The following is a 17,263-nucleotide window of genomic DNA, read 5'->3' as shown; positions in this document are numbered from 1 at the left end:
GTGTGTAAATTTATTTTGTGTAAACTACAGATAACATAACATGAATGTTTATACCTGTGATCTTGGTTCCCTCTTTGGTCTCAGCTGGAACACCAACACCGTAGTCATTCTCGCCTGTCACTCTGAAATAGTAAACTTCTCCTTCCTTTAGGTTTGACACCTTATAAGTCAGTCTGTGGCATGTATCAGTCAACCTAGTCCAACCTTTTTTGCTTGCCTCTCGGAAATCAACAAGATAATTCTTTACTGGTCCTCCTCCTTCATTCTCTGGAGTGTCCCAAGTTACAGTAGCAGATGCCTTAGTCACTTCCTTGACTTCCACATATGCAGGAGGTCCAGGTGAGTCAAGAACTCTAACATTGAGTGTCAGTGAGGAGGTTCCAGCAATGCTGGACAAAGTGACAGTGTATTTTCCAGAGTCATTGCGTGTTGCTTTCTCTAAGGTGATTGAGGTGAAGGTGTCTGTGGTGTCAATGACAGCACGTACTCTAAGATCAATATCAGGCTTTGTCCAACTAACAGTGGGAATAGGCTTGCCTCTGAAGGGTACTGTCATTGTAAATGAGCTGCCGTCTTTCACAATAAGAGTCTTCCTCATTTCATTGCTTATTTCAAAGACTGGCTCTTCTTCTTTTTCTTTAGCAGTCTGTTTGTCTGATTCAGAACTAGGCTCACTTGCTCCAATTTTATTAATGGATCTGACAACAAATACATATTCAGCTCCAGGAGTCAGTCCCACCACTGTAAACTCTGTATTCTTGGTGTTCTGGACTCCAACGAACCATTCATCATCTAATGACTTTCTGTATTCTACTCTGTAACCAGTTACAGGTGCTCCACCATCAAACAGTGGTTTATTCCATGCTAGTGTTACTGTGGTCTTTGTTGAGTCAATGATCCTGGGCTTAGCAGGAGGTGAGGGGAGGAACTGTGGGTCTTCAGCCTTGGTGAGTGGGCAAGGGGTGCTAGGTGCACTAAGTCCAGCAGCATTCTCTGCAAACACTCTGTACTCATATTCACTTCCCTCACGAAGATTGGAAGCTTTGACTCTGAGGTCATAGACAGGCTTCTTATTGACACGGCACCAGCGGAGGCCAGTCTTCTCTCGCTTTTCAATTACATAGCCATAGATACTGCTGCCACCATCAGAAACTGGTCTTTCCCAACAGACTGTCATGGCCTCACTAGTGACTGAGGTGACCTGAACATTAGTGGGGGCTGCAGCTACAGTGAACGGATCCAACGCTTTTGCTGCCTCACTCTCCAGAGCCTCACCATCTCCATATTTGTTAACGCCTCTGACCCTGAAGATGTACTCATTTCCTTTGAGCAGCTTAGTAACTTTGCAGGTAGTTGCCTTCATGTCACCATAAACAAGAGTCCAAGCAAGGCGGCTTGTCTCACGTTTCTCCACTATATAGTGCATGATTTCAGCTCCACCATTCTCTTGAGGTGGACCCCATGTTATAGTGCACTTCTCTGCAGTAAGACCAGACACTGCTAAAGGTCCTGAAGCTGGTCCAGGCCTGTCCAGAACCTTACAGTTGATAGCTACAGACCTGGTTCCAGCTACATTGTGCAAAGTCAAGACATACTGTCCAGAATCCCTCCTGATAGCATCTCTGACAATCAGAGTAGTGGTAAAGTTTGTGGAAGTGATTTCACACCTGGCCTTGGCCTCAATATCTTTTCCATCTTTAGACCATGAAACCACAGGGATTGGACGACCTGTAATTTCAGCATCAATTCTAATTATCTCTCCAGCCTTAATGACAACTAATTGCCTAAATTTATCCTCTAAGATGATGGTTGGAGGGTCTACATCATCTTTGATGGTGACAGGACCAGTGCATTCTGAAGGGGCACTCAACATCTCTGCAGAATTCTTTGCAATAACATGGAAGTCATATTGTGCATCTTCTGTAAGACCTGTGACATCAAAGTAAGTCTCCTGTAGATTGGCGAAGTTACACTTTAGCCAGCGACCATTAGGGAGCTCTTTGCACTCCACTATGTATCCAACAATTTTCACTCCACCATCATATTCAGGTGGATCCCAGAAAAGAGAAACGGAGTTTCTGGTGATATTTGTGACTTTAAGGTTATGTGGAGATTCACATGGGTCCCTGGCTGCAACTGGTTCACAAGATTTAGTGCATGGACCAATGCCAGCAATATTCTCAGCATAGACTCTAAACTGGTATGACAGGCCTTCTTCGATGCCTGTCATCTTAAATTGGTTTTCAGTCAGCAGACCTCTACTGACTTTGGTCCACAAAATGCTGCTTTGGTCTTTGGATTCAACATGATAACCAATGACAGGGCTTCCACCATCATTGGCAGGTCTGCCCCAGACTACAAGCATGCCTGTCTTGGTGGCATGGGCAACATGAAGATTGGTTGGAGGGCCAGGAGGCTCAAATGGATATTGTGCAACAACAGGAGCAGAATCAATTGCTGGACTCTTGCCATAACGGTTCTCAGCTGCAATGCGGAATTGGTACTCTGTGCCCTGAGTGAGACGGGAAACCTTTATGGATGTCCTGGCTACTGTAGCTGAGACAATTTGCCATGTGGTAGAGGTAGTGTCTCTCTTCTCCACAACATAGTTGTTAATCTGGCACCCACCATCATAGGTTGGAGCATCCCAGGACAGAGAGATAAAGTCGGCACTCACCTCGTCCACCCTAATGTTGCTGGGTGAACCTGGTTTATCCAGAATTATTACTGAAATTTCAGCTGTCTTTGTGCCAATTGAATTAGTCAAAGTGATCTCATATTTTCCAACATCATCTTTGGTGGTATCTTTGATTGTGATCTTTGATGAGGTCTTTGAATTCAGAACATTTACCCTAGTAGTTTGCTTTAGTGCACTGCCATCCTTCTTCCAGGATACCTCAGGTTGAGGTCTGCCTTTGAAAGGAACATCAATTTTCAAATCATCTCCTGCTTTTACACTGTATGTATGGAAAAGCAAGTTGATGGTAGGTTCCATTGTGATGTCTTTTACTAACACAGGCATAGCCAGAGGTTTGGTATCACTCCTACCCTTATCATTCACAGCAGTTACTCTGAAGGAGTATTCCTCACCAGTAATAAGTCCTTCAATAGTAGCTTCTAGTGCTTTAGCGTCACTGCACACTGTCCATTTTTCATCTCCCTTAGGCTGCATCTCCACTATGTAGCTTGTAATTTTGCTGCCACCATCATGATCTGGTTTTTCCCATGAAAGGGTGACAGTGTGACGAGTCACATCAACCACAGTTATTTTACCAGGGGGCAAAGGTGCCTCTGAAACTTTGACTTGATCTGTTGTAGCTGACAGACCAACTCCTAGCTCATTTACAGCCAACACACGGAAAAAGTATCTAACTCCCTCTTGCAGGTCAGAAATAATGTATGAGTTCCTTACACAATTGGTGCTAACACTGGTGAAAGCCATTCGCTTCTGCTCTCTCTTCTCCACAATATAGTGTGATATCTTTGCTCCACCATCAATCAGAGGAGGCTCCCAGGAAAGAGAGACAGAATGTCTCTTTACATCCTTAACTTGTAGGTTTGTTGGAGCACTGGGTGAATCCAAAACTCTAACATTGATAAAAGCTGATTTAGAGCCACTAAGGTTCTCAAGGGTTAGTACATATTTGCCGGTGTCAAATCTGTCAACATTTTCAATCACAAGCATTGTGTATGAGCTTGTGACTTCAATCTGAGCACGCTCATTTAGAGTGCCATCAGCCTTTGACCACTTGACTTCAGGCTCAGGTTTTCCTCTGATAGTCACAAAAAGACGTAGTGTTGCAGTGGCACGAACATTGACCATCTTTCTCAGGTCAGCATCTAGTTCAATTTCAGGAGCCTGCAACTTCTCTGCCGCAATCACAGACCCTGGGAGGTCCACATGATCCCCTACTCCCTCACAGTTCATGGCACATATGCGGAAATTGTATTCTGCATTCTCCTTTAACTTCTTTACAGTGTAGTGAGTGTCTTGGACACCAGTATGAGGTGTGCAAACAATCCATTCATCATCTAATGCCTCCTTCATTTCAACAACATATCCAGTAATATGTGCTCCACCATCATAGATAGGTCTTGACCAGGAAAGGGAAACTGTCGTGCTGGAATGGTCAGTGACTTTGGGGTTATTTGGAGGTCCTGGTGGATAAGTGGCATCACATGCTTTGATGTACTGTGTCGGTGTGCTAGGCTTTCCAACACCTGCGGCATTTTCAGCTGAGACCCGGAATTCATAGGAATGGCCCTCTGTGAGACCAGCACACCTAAATCTCAAGTCAGTCAGTCTCTTCTTGTTGCACTTGGTCCACCTGACGCCATCCTTATCACGTTTTTCAAGTACATATCCTTCAATCTCAGCTCCTCCATTATTCTCTGGCCTCTCCCAAGTAAGCACAATGGAATCCCTAGTAATAGCACTTTCTTCAGGAGTGGAGGGTGCACTGGGAGTGGTGAATGGATTACGGGCAACAACAGGCTCAGATTCTAAAGGTTCACCAACTCCATATTTATTCACAGCAGTAACTCTAAAGATGTATTCATTTCCAGGAAGCAGCTTTGTAATTTTGTAGCTGATTGCCTGGATATTTGGCTCAACCATGGTCCATGACAAACGACTGGTTTCCCTCTTTTCAATGATATAGTGAGAGATGCTAGCTCCACCATCATGTGAAGGATGGCTCCAGTGCAGATAACATTTTTCAGCTGTCACTCCTTTCACTTCTAATGGTCCATCTGGAGGACCAGGTCTGTCCAGAACCTTTACATTAACTGGGATCATTTTGACTCCACCCACATTAACAAGCTTGAGAACAAAGTGGCCACCATCAACTCGTATACAGTCTTTAACTGTCAGGATGGTGCGGGTAAGTGTGGTCTTGATTTCCATTCTTGCTGTAGCTTTGTCAATTTCCTTTCCATCCTTTAACCATGTGACCTCAGGCAGAGGCTTACCAGTGTAATCAGCATCAATGATAAATGTCTCATCAGCATGAACAACTGTGAGATCTTTGAACTTAGAATCCATGGTGGCATCTGGAGCCTCAATTTCATCTTTAGCTGTTATTTCTCCTGTGCTTTCAGATGGGCAACTAGAAATACCAGCAGCATTCCTAGCAATGATTCTAAACTCATAAACACGATCCTCAGTGAGTCCAGTGAGAGTGTATTGGGTATCAATGATGTTGGTGAAGCTTGCTTTCATCCAGCGTTTATCTGGGTGCTTCCTCCTCTCAATCAAATACCCAGTGATTGCACTGCCTCCATCGTACTGGGGTCTGGTCCATTGAAGTGTGATATGGTTTCTGGTGATTTCAATAGCCTCAGGAGTGCCTGGTGGGTCACATGGATCCCTGGCTACTGTGCTCTCTGAGACCTTGCTAGCTGGGCTGAGGCCAGCAATGTTCTCAGCATAAACTCTAAATTCATACTCTATGCCCTCTTCCAATTCTGTGGTTTTAAATCGTGCATCTGGAATAAGAAGCTTGTTTAGTTTGGCCCATAAAAGGCTGTTCTTCTCCTTTCTCTCCAGGTGATAGCCTAGAATTGGACTACCCCCATTGTTGGTGGGGGGTTTCCATTCAACAACCATGTTCTCTTTGGTTGCAGATGTAATAACTGGTATTCCAGGGGCAGCAGGCTCACTGAATGGATACTTGGCAACCACAGCAGAAGAGACAATAGCTGAACTCTTTCCATATCTATTCTCAGCTGAGACTCTAAATTGATATTCAGTGCCAGTCTTCAAATTGCTGACTTTTATGGTTGTCCTGGCTATTGTAGCAGAAACAATTTGCCACACAGTAGTAGTGGTGTCTCTCTTCTCTACAATGTAGTTGTTGATCTGACAACCTCCAGTATACTCTGGTGGTTCCCAGGAGAGGGTAACAAAATTAGAACTCACTTCATCAATCTTCACAGGACCTGTAGGAGGTCCAGGTTTGTCAAGAATGATAACAGTAATCTCCTCTGTAGCTGTTCCAATGCTGCTGGTTGCTGTAATAGTGTACTTGCCAGCATCTTCTTTACTGGCATCTTTGATTACCAACTTTGTAGATGATGGTGTGCTTGATACATTTATTCTAGTTGTCTCTTTAAGAAGTTGTCCTTCCTTTTTCCATTCAACCTTTGGAACAGGACGTCCAAGAACTGGAATCTCAATTTTCAGATCCTCGCCTTGTTGTAAGCTGTAGGTATTGAATCTCATCTTGAATCCAGGTTCAACAGTAACATCTTTAGCAGTAACTGCTGCAGCCAGAGGCCTTGGGTCACTCTTTCCTTTTTCATTGAAGGCTGATACTCTAAAAAGGTACTCATGTCCTGCACTTAGACCAGTAACAGTACCCTCACAGGTCTTAGTTGTGGCAGCCACAACCCATTCTTCTGACCCCACAGGCTGCATCTCAATGTAGTATCCAATGATCCTGCTGCCTCCATCATGGACTGGTTTCTCCCAGGAGAGTGAGGCTGTGGTTTTTGTGACTTCAGTCAAATTAACTTTACCCACAGATAAAGGTGGCTCAGATGTTTTAACAGATTCTTTTGTTTCAACTGATTGTCCAACACCAAATTCATTTTCTGCTAAGACTCTAAAGTAATAAATCGTTCCCTCAGTAAGACCTGTGATACGGTAACTTGTCTTTGTACATTTATTGTCTACATTAGAGTACACCTTCCTGGTTGACTCACGCTTCTCAACCAAGTAATTCTTTATTCTTGAGCCACCATCAATTACAGGGGGTTCCCAAGTCAAAGTGACACTCTCCCTTTTTATGTCTTTAACTTTAAGATTTAATGGAGCCCCTGGAGTGTCCAGAACTTTAACAGAGACAAAAGCTGATTTGCTACCAGCACTGTTTGCTACGTTGAGGATGTATTTTCCAGCATCATATTTATCACAAATGTCAATAGAGAGCTGTGTGAAATGTTCAGCAGTCTCAATCTGTGCTTTACTGGGCAGTTCACCATCCTCTTTAGCCCAGCTTACGTCAGGAGTGGGACGGCCCTTAAAAGGCACACAGATTCTCATTGAGCCTCCTGCACGAACAACTATTCCCTTCCTGAGCTCTGAATCCAAAATCATCTCTGGGGGGTCAATTTTATCCACAGGGATTACAACTCCCAGAATTTCGGTGGGCTCACCAACACCAATTTTATTCATAGCACAGACACGCACCTTGTATTCTTGATGTTCTATCAGGTTTTTGATGGTAAACTTGGTAAGATTCACTCCAGTGGGTGGTGTGCAAATAGTCCATTCCTCTTCTTCTGCCTTGGTTATTTCAACAGCATATCCTTGAATTTCACAACCCCCATCATATATAGGCCTGTGCCAAGCTAAGCTGATGGAATCTTTTGTTGTGTCAACTACGTGGGCATTAGTGGGAATACCTGGTTCAAAAGTAGGGTCACAGGCTTTGAGATAAGGTGTAGGTGGGCTTGGCTGGCCCAATCCAGCTGCATTTTCAGCAGATACCCTGAACTCATAATCATGGTCCTCAGTGAGACCTGTTACTCTAAAACGCAAATCAGTCACTCTACGTTTATTGCACTTGGTCCATCTCACTCCAGCTCTGTCTCTCTTTTCAATAATGTAACCAGCAATGTCACTTCCTCCTGTAGACTGTGGGCGGTTCCAGCAAACAGTCATTGAATCCCTAGTAATGTTAGTGATTTCTAGTTCACGAGGTGAACCAGGAGGAACAAATGGATTTCTCATGATAACTGGCTCAGATTCCAGAGGTTCCCCTACTCCATACTTGTTGACAGCCAAAACTCTGAAGATGTACTCATTGCCTTTCAATAGTTTGGTAACCTTGAACATTGTAGCTCCACAATCACTGGAGACCACAGTCCAAGCCAAGCGGCTAGTTTCTCTCTTTTGAATAATGTAGTGAGAAATGCTTGCTCCTCCGTCATGCCTGGGTGGCAGCCATGACAGTGAGCATTTCTCCTCAGCAACATTACTGACTGTGAGGGGTCCCTCGGATGGGCCTGGTCTATCAAGAACCTTCACAGTGAACGGGACCGTCTTAGTTCCTGCAACATTTGTCAGAACCAAAGTGTACTGTCCGCCATCCACTCTGATGGAGTCCTTTACTACAAGTAATGCTTTAAAATCAGTGTTTTTAATTTCAGCTCTTGCTGAGTTTTCAACTTCAACACTTCCTTTGAACCACTGGGCTGTTGGGATGGGCTTTCCTTCTACACTAGCCTCCAGACTGAAAGTCTCTCCAGCATTAAGGACAATTGTCTGATTGTATATAGGATCAGTTTCACACTTGGGTGGCTCAACTTCATCCTTAGCTGTTATGGATCCTGTGCTCTCAGAGGGCTTGCTGACAGCACCAGCGGCATTCCTTGCAATCACTCTGAAGTCATATTTACTGTCTTCTGTAAGGCCAGTAACTGTAAATTCATTTTCAATAATGTTTGTGAAACTAGCTTTCATCCATTTTCCCTCTGGAAGGTCACGTTTCTCCATTAAATAGCCAGTTACAATGCTTCCACCATCATATTGAGGGGGTGTCCATCTCAGCATCACCGAGTGTCTGGTTACAATTACAGCCTCTGGACGGCCAGGAGGATCACATGGGTCACGGGCTACATAAACTTCTGAGACTTTGCTGCATTTTCCAATGGCAACTATATTCTCAGCATATACTCTATACTCATACTCAATGCCTTCCTCAAGAGGAGTAGACTTGAATTTACAATCTTGAATGAGCATTTTGTTGATCTTTGTCCACAGGATACTATTTTTCTCTTTCCTCTCCAAATGATAACCCAAAATGGCACTGCCTCCATCAGATGGAGGTTTATGCCACTCGACCACCATGTAGTCTTTAGTGTATGAGGAAACAAATGGTGTTCCTGGTGGTCCAGGTTCTTGGAATGGATATTGTGCTACAACAGGCACTGAATCAATTGCGTAACTCTTTCCATATCTGTTTTCAGCAAAGATTCTAAACTGGTATTCACCACCAGTCTTGAGATTGGCAACCTTTAAAGTTGTTCTAGCCACAGTGGCAGACACAACAACCCAATTGGTTGTAGTTGTGTCTCTCTTTTCCACTACATAGTTGGAGATTGGACAGCCACCTGTGTATGAGGGAGGTTCCCAATTAAGAGTGACACTCTCAGCACTAACATCATCAATTTTGATTGGACCTGTTGGTGGTCCTGGTTTATCCAGGGTGATAACTTCAATAGTGGCATCCTTGGAACCCAAGGCATTAGCAATAGTGACAGTGTACATACCACCATCCTCTCTGGTGGCATCCTTTATGGTTAGAGTGGTGTGATGTGCTGAGTCACTGACATTTACTCTGGTGGTCTGCTTAAGTGCCACTCCATCCTTAGTCCAGCTTATGGTTGGTTTTGGATGACCAGCAACTGGAACCTCTATCTTGAGGTCATTTCCCACCTGAACACTGTAGGAACTTGATTTGGGTCTCACAGAAGGCTCAATGATTAGGTCCTTGGCTACAACTGATTGAGCCAGTTGTCTTGGGTCACTTTTACCTTTCTCATTTACAGCAACAACTCTGAACTGATATTCCTCTCCCTTGAGAAGGTTGCTCACTACTGTCTCAAGCCCTTTTACACTAGCACACACAGTCCATGCCTCACTGTCCTTAGGAGCCATTTCAATTTCATAATAACTGATCCTACTACCACCATCATGTTCAGATTTCTCCCACCTTAGAGTAACAGTACTGTGAGTGACGTCAAGAACACTAACCTTACCGGGTGGCTGAGGCTTCTCAGATATTTTAATTGGCTCCATAGTTTTAGCTTGGAGACCCACACCATATTCATTCTCAGCCAAGACCCTAAAGAAGAAGATTCCACCCTCTGGAAGAGGTTCAACTTTCCATGACATCTTGTTACATGTTGTAATGGTAGTATAAACCTTTCTTGTGCTTTCACGCTTCTCAACAATATAATGCTTAATCTTTGAACCACCATCCAGAAGTGGAGGTTCCCATGAAAGAGTGACAGAGTTCTTAGTAATCTCTTTAACTGTTAAGTTAGTTGGTGGACTAGGAGAATCCAGGACTCTGACACTGATGAACACTGATTTAACTCCACTGGCATTCTCTGCAGTCAGTGTGTACTTGCCACTGTCAAATCGGTCAACATTCTCAATGGTAAGTGAAGCATAGCTTCCTGTGTTGTCAATTTGGGCAGTCTCTTTAATCTCACCTTCAACCTTTCCCCATTTCAGCTCAGGAGCTGGCCGCCCTTTCACAGGTACAAACAACCTGAGTGTGCAAGCTGATCTGATGTTGATCATTTTTCTCATATCAGCATCTAATTCAAGGTCAGGAGCCTCAAGCTTCTCTTCAAGAAGTATTTTACCAGGCACATCAGCATGTTCACCAACACCAATTTTGTTGATTCCACAAACTCTAAACTGGTACTCATGCTTTTCCAGAAGCTTTTTCACTGTGAATTTAGTGTCTGTTATTCCAGTGGGTGGAGTGCACATAAACCACTCATCAGCTGCTACATCATTTGCTTCAACAATGTAAGCCTTGATCTCACTTCCACCATCATATATGGGCTTACCCCATGTAAGAGATACAGTAGACCTAGAGGTGTCTACTACCTTGGGGTTGTTGGGTGGGCCTGGTTTGAAAACAGGATCCAATGCTTTGTAGTACACTGTTGGTGTGCTAGGTGTACCAATTCCAGCAGCATTCTCAGCAGCTACTCTGAATTCATAGCTATGGTTTTCTATGAGTCCTGTCACTCTGAAACGCAACTCTGTCACACTGCGCTTGTTGCACCTTGTCCATCTCACACCATCCTTATCACGTTTCTCAATGACATACCCCTGAATGGAATTGCCACCATCATTATTTGGTCTCTCCCAGGTTACCACCATAGAGTCCTTAGTAATTGAAGAAACATCTACGTCAGTTGGTGGACTTGGTGCGACAAATGGATTTTTGGCAATCATCGACTCAGATTCCAAAGGCTCACCAATACCATATTTGTTGACAGGGATCACTCTGAAGATGTATTCATTACCAGGAAGAAGTTTGGTGATTTTTAGATTTAGGGTCTGAACCTTTTGCTCAACTACAGTCCATACCAGCCTGCTGGTTTCCCTTCTCTCAACAATATAATGGGAGATATCACTACCTCCATCTTGCAAGGGAGGTTTCCAGGAAATTGAACATTTCTCACTGGTGACACCATAAATAGAGATAGGGCCCTCAGGTGGACCTGGTCTGTCCAATACCTTGACATTAATGTTAATAACTTTTTCTCCACCAACATTCTTTACCAGCAATGTGTACTGTCCTCCATCAACACGAATAACTTCCTTAACAATTAGACAAGCTGAAAAATCGGTATTATGGATTTCTAAACGAGCTGCTTCTGTAATCTCAGTACCTTCTTTCAGCCAGTGTACAGTGGGCACTGGCTTACCATAAATAGCAGCCTCAAGTTTAAATGTCTCTCCGGCATTTACAACCACAACCTGGGAGTATTTAGTTTCCAGGTCAATTTTTGGTGGATCAATCTCATCCTTGGCAGTGATGGATCCAGAAGAATCAGATGGTTGGCTAAAGACACCGGCTGCATTTTTGGCAATGACACGGAAATCATAGATTTGATCCTCAGTAAGTCCTGTGACAACAAATTCAGTTTCAATAATGTTGGCAAAACTGGCCTTCATCCAACGCCCACTTGCCTCTTTTTTCTCAACAACATAACCAGTGATTTTGATGCCACCATCAAATTCAGGCTTGGTCCATCTCAGTGTCACTTGGCTTCTTGTTACAATGACAGCCTCTGGTTTTCCGGGTCTGTCACAAGGATCCCTGGCTACTTGGATTTCACTCACCTTGCTAGGTTTGCTGAGGCCAACGATATTCTCAGCATACACTCTAAACTCGTATTCAATGCCCTCTTCAAGTCCAACCACTTTAAATCTGGTTTCTGGGATTATCTGCTTGTTTTGTTTCACCCAGAGAATGCTGTTTCTCTCTTTAAGTTCTAAGTGGTAGCCCAGAATTTTGCTTCCACCGTCATTGCTGGGATTCTCCCACACAACAGTCATGGTCTCTTTGGTGGCTGACTTTACCACAACAGATCGTGGTGAACTGGGCACCTCAAATGGATACTGCGCAACAATACTATCAGAAATTAGAAAAGATGACTTGCCATATCTATTTTCTGCAGCAATTCGAAATTGATACTCTGAACCAGTCTTCAGACGAGCCGCTTTGATGGTTGTTCTAGCTACAGTAGCAGACACAATCTGCCAGTTTGTAGTTGAGGTATCTCTCTTCTCTACAATGTAATTGTTGATTGAGCAACCTCCATCATATTGTGGTGGATCCCAAGACAAGACAACACTGTCTGCTGTGACGTCATCCAGCTTGATTGGGCCAGTTGGAGGACCAGGTTTGTCCAAGACAACAACACTGATATCTGTTGTAGCCTCCCCAGCAGTATTGTTTAGTTTTATAGTATATTTGCCCACATCGTCTCTGCAAGCCTCCTTAATGATAAGAAGGAGGTTTTTGTCTGTGGCCTCAGCATTAACTCTTGTTGTTTCTTTGAGAATGACATCATCCTTCAGCCAAGTTGCAGTAGCCTTAGGACAGGCAACATATGGTACATCAATCTTAAGATCATCTCCTGCCAGTACACTGAATGTGCTGAAAATCAGTTTGAAAGCTGGTGGTATTACTAAATCTTTAGCCACCACAGGTACATTGAGAGGCCGGGCGTCACTAACACCCTTTTCATTGAATGCAGAGATTCGGAACGTATACTCCTCTCCATATGTGAGTCCAGTTACTTGGGCCTCGTTTGTCTTTACCACCATCACTTGTGTCCATTTTTCACTTCCTTTACATTGCATCTCAACATTATAGCCTGTAATTCTGCTTCCTCCATCATGGTCTGGTTTTTCCCAAGTTAGTGTGACACTTCTTCCGGTAACTTCAAGGAGAGATACTTTGCCAGGTGGCAGAGGCTTTTCTGATGCCTTAATTGGTTCAATGGTTTCAACTGGGAGACCAATACCGAATTCGTTTTCAGCGACTATTCTAAAAAAGTACAATTTTCCTTCTTCCAGGTCTCCCACTTTCCAACTAGACTTATGGCAGCTGGCACATACGGTTGAGTAGGCTTTCCTGGTTGACTCGCGCTTCTCCACAATGTAGCTGCGGACTCTGGAGCCCCCATCTATGAGAGGTGCATCCCAAACCAGGGAAACTGAATCTCTTGTGACCTCCTTAACAATGAGATTCTGAGGTGGTCCAGGAGTATCTAGTACTCTAACATTAACAAAAGCTGTTTTACTTCCTGAGGCATTCTCTACTGTCACCAAGTATTTACCTCCATCAAACCTGTCAACATTGTCTATCTGAAGAGTTGTGAATGATGGGGTAATGTCAATGTTAGCCTTGTCCAGGGATTCTCCATGCTCTCTTGACCATTTTACTTCTGGTGCTGGCCTTCCCTTGATGGGGACAAAAAGTCTGAGTGTGCTACAGGCTCTGATGGAAACAACTTTACGTAGCTCTGCTCCAAGTTCAATTTCAGGCGAAATTAATCTGTCTTCGGCCTTAGGGGTTCCAGGTACAGCAGCAGGTTCTCCCACCCCTTCAGAATTTGTTGCACAGATGTTGATTTTATACTCCTGGTTTTCTTTCAGACTAGTAATGGTAAAAGATGTGGCTGTCCATCCTTTCTTAGGAGTATGAATTGTCCACTCATCCTCCTCAGGCAGGCAAGTCTCCACAATGTAACCAGTGATTTCAGAACCACCATCATAAACAGGTTTATTCCAGGCGATAGTAATGGATGATTTAGAGGTGTCAAGCACTCTTGGGTTTCCTGGAGGTCCAGGCTGAAAGATTGTGTCAACAGCCTTGTAGAATGGACTAGAAGAGCTGGGCTTACTGAGACCAGCATTATTTTCAGCAAAAACTCTAAATTCATACTCGTGACCTTGTGTGAGACCAGAGACCTTGAATCGCAAATCTGTCACAGTCCTCTTGTTACATTTCACCCAACGTAGACCTGTCTTATCCCTTCTTTCAATTATGTATGTATTAATTCTACTGCCTCCATCATGTTCAGGACGCTCCCAGCAGACAACCATTGAGTCTTTGGTGATAGTTGTGACCTCAGGCTGTGTTGGTGGGTCACTGGGACCATATGGGTTGACACAAGTCACAGGCTCTGATTCAAGGGGTTCACCTATGCCATACTTATTGACAGCCATTACTCTGAAAATATACTCATTTCCTTTAAGAAGCTTTGTGACCTTAAACCTGTTTGCTTGAAGGTCTGTGGCTACATTTGTCCATGCCAACCTGCTGGTCTCACGCCTCTGTATGATGAAGTATTCAATTTTGGCACCACCATCATGTGTTGGATGCAGCCAGTTAAGCACACATTTTTCTGCAGCAACGTCCGTAACTGAAAGGGAATCTGGTGGTCCAGGTCTGTCGAGTACTTTAACATTAAAAGTGAACTTTGCAAATCCACCAGGATTGCTTGCAGTCAGGGTAAAAGCACCACCATCTCTCCTTAGAGAATCTTTGCTGATTAAGGTTGTGTGGAAGTCAGATGTCTTAATTTCTATTTTAGCTGTGTCCTCCAGCTCCTTTCCTTCCTTGGTCCATACTAGAGAAGGAATTGGCCTGCCGGTTACACTGGCTTCCAACTTGAATGGTTCTCCTGCCATTACTACAACATTACTGCTATATGATGCATCAATATCAAGCCTGGGTTCTTCAATGTCATCTCTGCATGTGATGGCTTCTGATGGCTGTGATGGAGCACTAACAGCACCAGCTGAGTTTCGAGCAAGCACACGGAACTCATAGGTTGCCTCTTCAGTCAGACCACTGACTGTGAACATGGTTTCTAGAATGTTGTTGAAATTTGCTTTAAGCCAGCGTCCATTAGGCATCTCCTTCCTCTCCACTGTGTATCCCGTAATAGAAAATCCTCCGTCACCTTCTGGTTTGGTCCATGACAATGTCACCTCATGTCTGGTGATATTCAATGCCACAGGCCTACCTGGTGAGTCAACTGGGTCCAAAGCATATGTAGCCTCACAGGGTTTGCTAGGTTTGCTGAGACCAGCCATGTTTTCAGCAATGACACGGTGTTCATATGCAATGCCATCAACAAGGCCTGATGATTTAAAGATGTTTCCAATAACAAGAGCTTTGCTGATCCTCTGCCACAGGATACTGTTTTTCTCTTTTCTGTCCACATGATACCCAAGAATAGGACTGCCTCCATCAGAAGATGGCTCATTCCAACTAAGAGTCATTGAATCTTTGTTGAAAGCTGTAACTACAGGAATGCCAGGCTGGCCTGGCACATCAAATGGATAGGCAGCAAACACTGATTCAGACAGAACACATGGTCCAACACCATATCTGTTCTGAGCCTTGATACGGAACTGATACTGGGTTCCAGTATTAAGTCGTGCTGCTTTGAATGTGGTGCGAATAACTGTAGCTGCCAACTCCACCCATGAAGTACCTGTAGTCTCACGCATCTCAACAATATAATTGTTTATAGGAACACCTCCATCATTCTCTGGTGGTTCCCAGGACATAATAACATAATCACAAGACACCTCATCCAGCTTGACAGGACCAGTAGGAGGACCTGGAATGTCATGGACCAGGACTGTGATGGTTTCTGTCAGTGTGCCCAGGATATTCTTTCCAGTTATGGAATACTGGCCTTCATCAGTTCTTTTGATCTCACTGATGTTTAGGATTGTTGATGTTGCTGTGGTTTCAGTGTTGATTCTTTGTGTTTCCTTAAGAGCCATGTCTCCTTTCTTCCATGACACAACAGGCCTGGGTTTTCCCAGCACTGGAATCTCCACCTTAACACGGTCCCCTGCTTTGGCAATTACAGTTTTCTGGTAGACTCCTCTCAGGTCAAAAGATGGAGCAGAAGTTTGCTCTTTAATCACAGCTGGCCGGCTCTCACGAGGATCACTCCTGCCTGATGCATTGACAGCCATTATACGGAAGATGTATTCAGCACCCTCAATCAGATCTGTCACAGTATAATCTAGAGCCTTAATGGTGGTTATGTGGACCCATTGATCAGTGTCTTTCTTTTGAGCCTCAATGACATATCCTGTAATCAAGCTACCGCCATCATGAAGAGGCTTGGTCCATGCAAGACTTGCGCTGTCATTGGTCAAATCAGTAACGTACAAGTTATCTGGTGCAGAGGGGGCCTGAGATACTCTTATGGGCTCAGGGGTTTCAGCAGGTTCACCTACACCAAGGTCATTTTCAGCAGAAACACGGAAGTAGTAGTAAGCTCCCTCCTCAAGGTCTTGAAATTTAAAAGAGCACTTTTGCCATGTGGTGCTAAGCACTGTATAAGCCTTCTTTGTAGCATCTCTCTTTTCAATGATGTAGTTATGAATCTTGGACCCTCCATCAATAATAGGGATTTCCCACTGGAGAGTTATGCTGTTTTTAGTGATCTCTCTTGGTTTAAGGTTGACTGGAGGTCCAGGTGTGTCCAGAACTTTCACGTTGACAAAGCCTGACTTCTTACCAGCAACATTCTCCAAAGAGAGATGGTATTTTCCTGCGTCGTACCTAGTGCAGTCAGGAATAACCAGTAGAGTGTAGGACTCTGTTGTATCAATGTGTGCACGTGCTTTCAGGTTGGTATTTTCTTTGCTCCAAGTGACTTCAGGAACAGGACGGCCCTTGATAGGAACAAATAGACGAATTGAAGCACGGCATCTGACAACCAGAGTTTTCCTGAGCTCTGCATCCAACTCAAAGTCTGGTATTGTTTCCTGGTAAACTAGTTCAGTCACTTTCTCAACCTCTGCAGGCTCACCGACTCCCTCAGAGTTTACAGCACTAACTCTGAAGTGGTATTTGCCTCCTTTTTGAAGTTTACCAATGACATATTCAGTAACTTTAACTGGATATTGTGTCTCTGTCTCCCAGTCATCATGACCCTCCTTTTTATACTCAACAATGTAACCTTCTACTTCAAGACCACCATCATAATGAGGACGGCCCCAAGCAAAGGCTGCTGTAGTTTTTGTGGTTTCTGTAATTCTAGGGTTGGATGGAGGACCAGGTGGATCTGAAAAAAAAAGTAAAAAAAGAGGTTAGTAAAATTAATGAAAGCATTTTCAGAAGGAAGTTATATAAATTCCTATATAAATTCTTTGGTAATGCTATATTTCTGCTTGCTTTAA

The 17,263-nt window shown here is 43.9% G+C and overlaps 1 protein-coding gene across 1 annotated transcript in view; it reads right to left on the bottom strand.

The window, feature by feature from the left end:
- The window catches only part of ttn.2 (titin, tandem duplicate 2), a 219,590-nt gene that overhangs the window by 29,150 nt on the left and 173,177 nt on the right, over positions 1–17,263 (bottom strand). Inside the window, exon 211 of the mRNA XM_032568351.1 lies at positions 55–17,148. Coding sequence (XP_032424242.1) covers positions 55–17,148 — 17,094 coding nt within the window. The remainder of the gene's footprint in view (positions 1–54; positions 17,149–17,263) is intronic.

The sequence above is a fragment of the Xiphophorus hellerii genome, chromosome 7 (assembly GCF_003331165.1).
Source record: "Xiphophorus hellerii strain 12219 chromosome 7, Xiphophorus_hellerii-4.1, whole genome shotgun sequence".
Classification (NCBI taxonomy): domain Eukaryota; kingdom Metazoa; phylum Chordata; class Actinopteri; order Cyprinodontiformes; family Poeciliidae; genus Xiphophorus; species Xiphophorus hellerii.
This window is presented reverse-complemented; position numbering and strand designations above follow the sequence as displayed.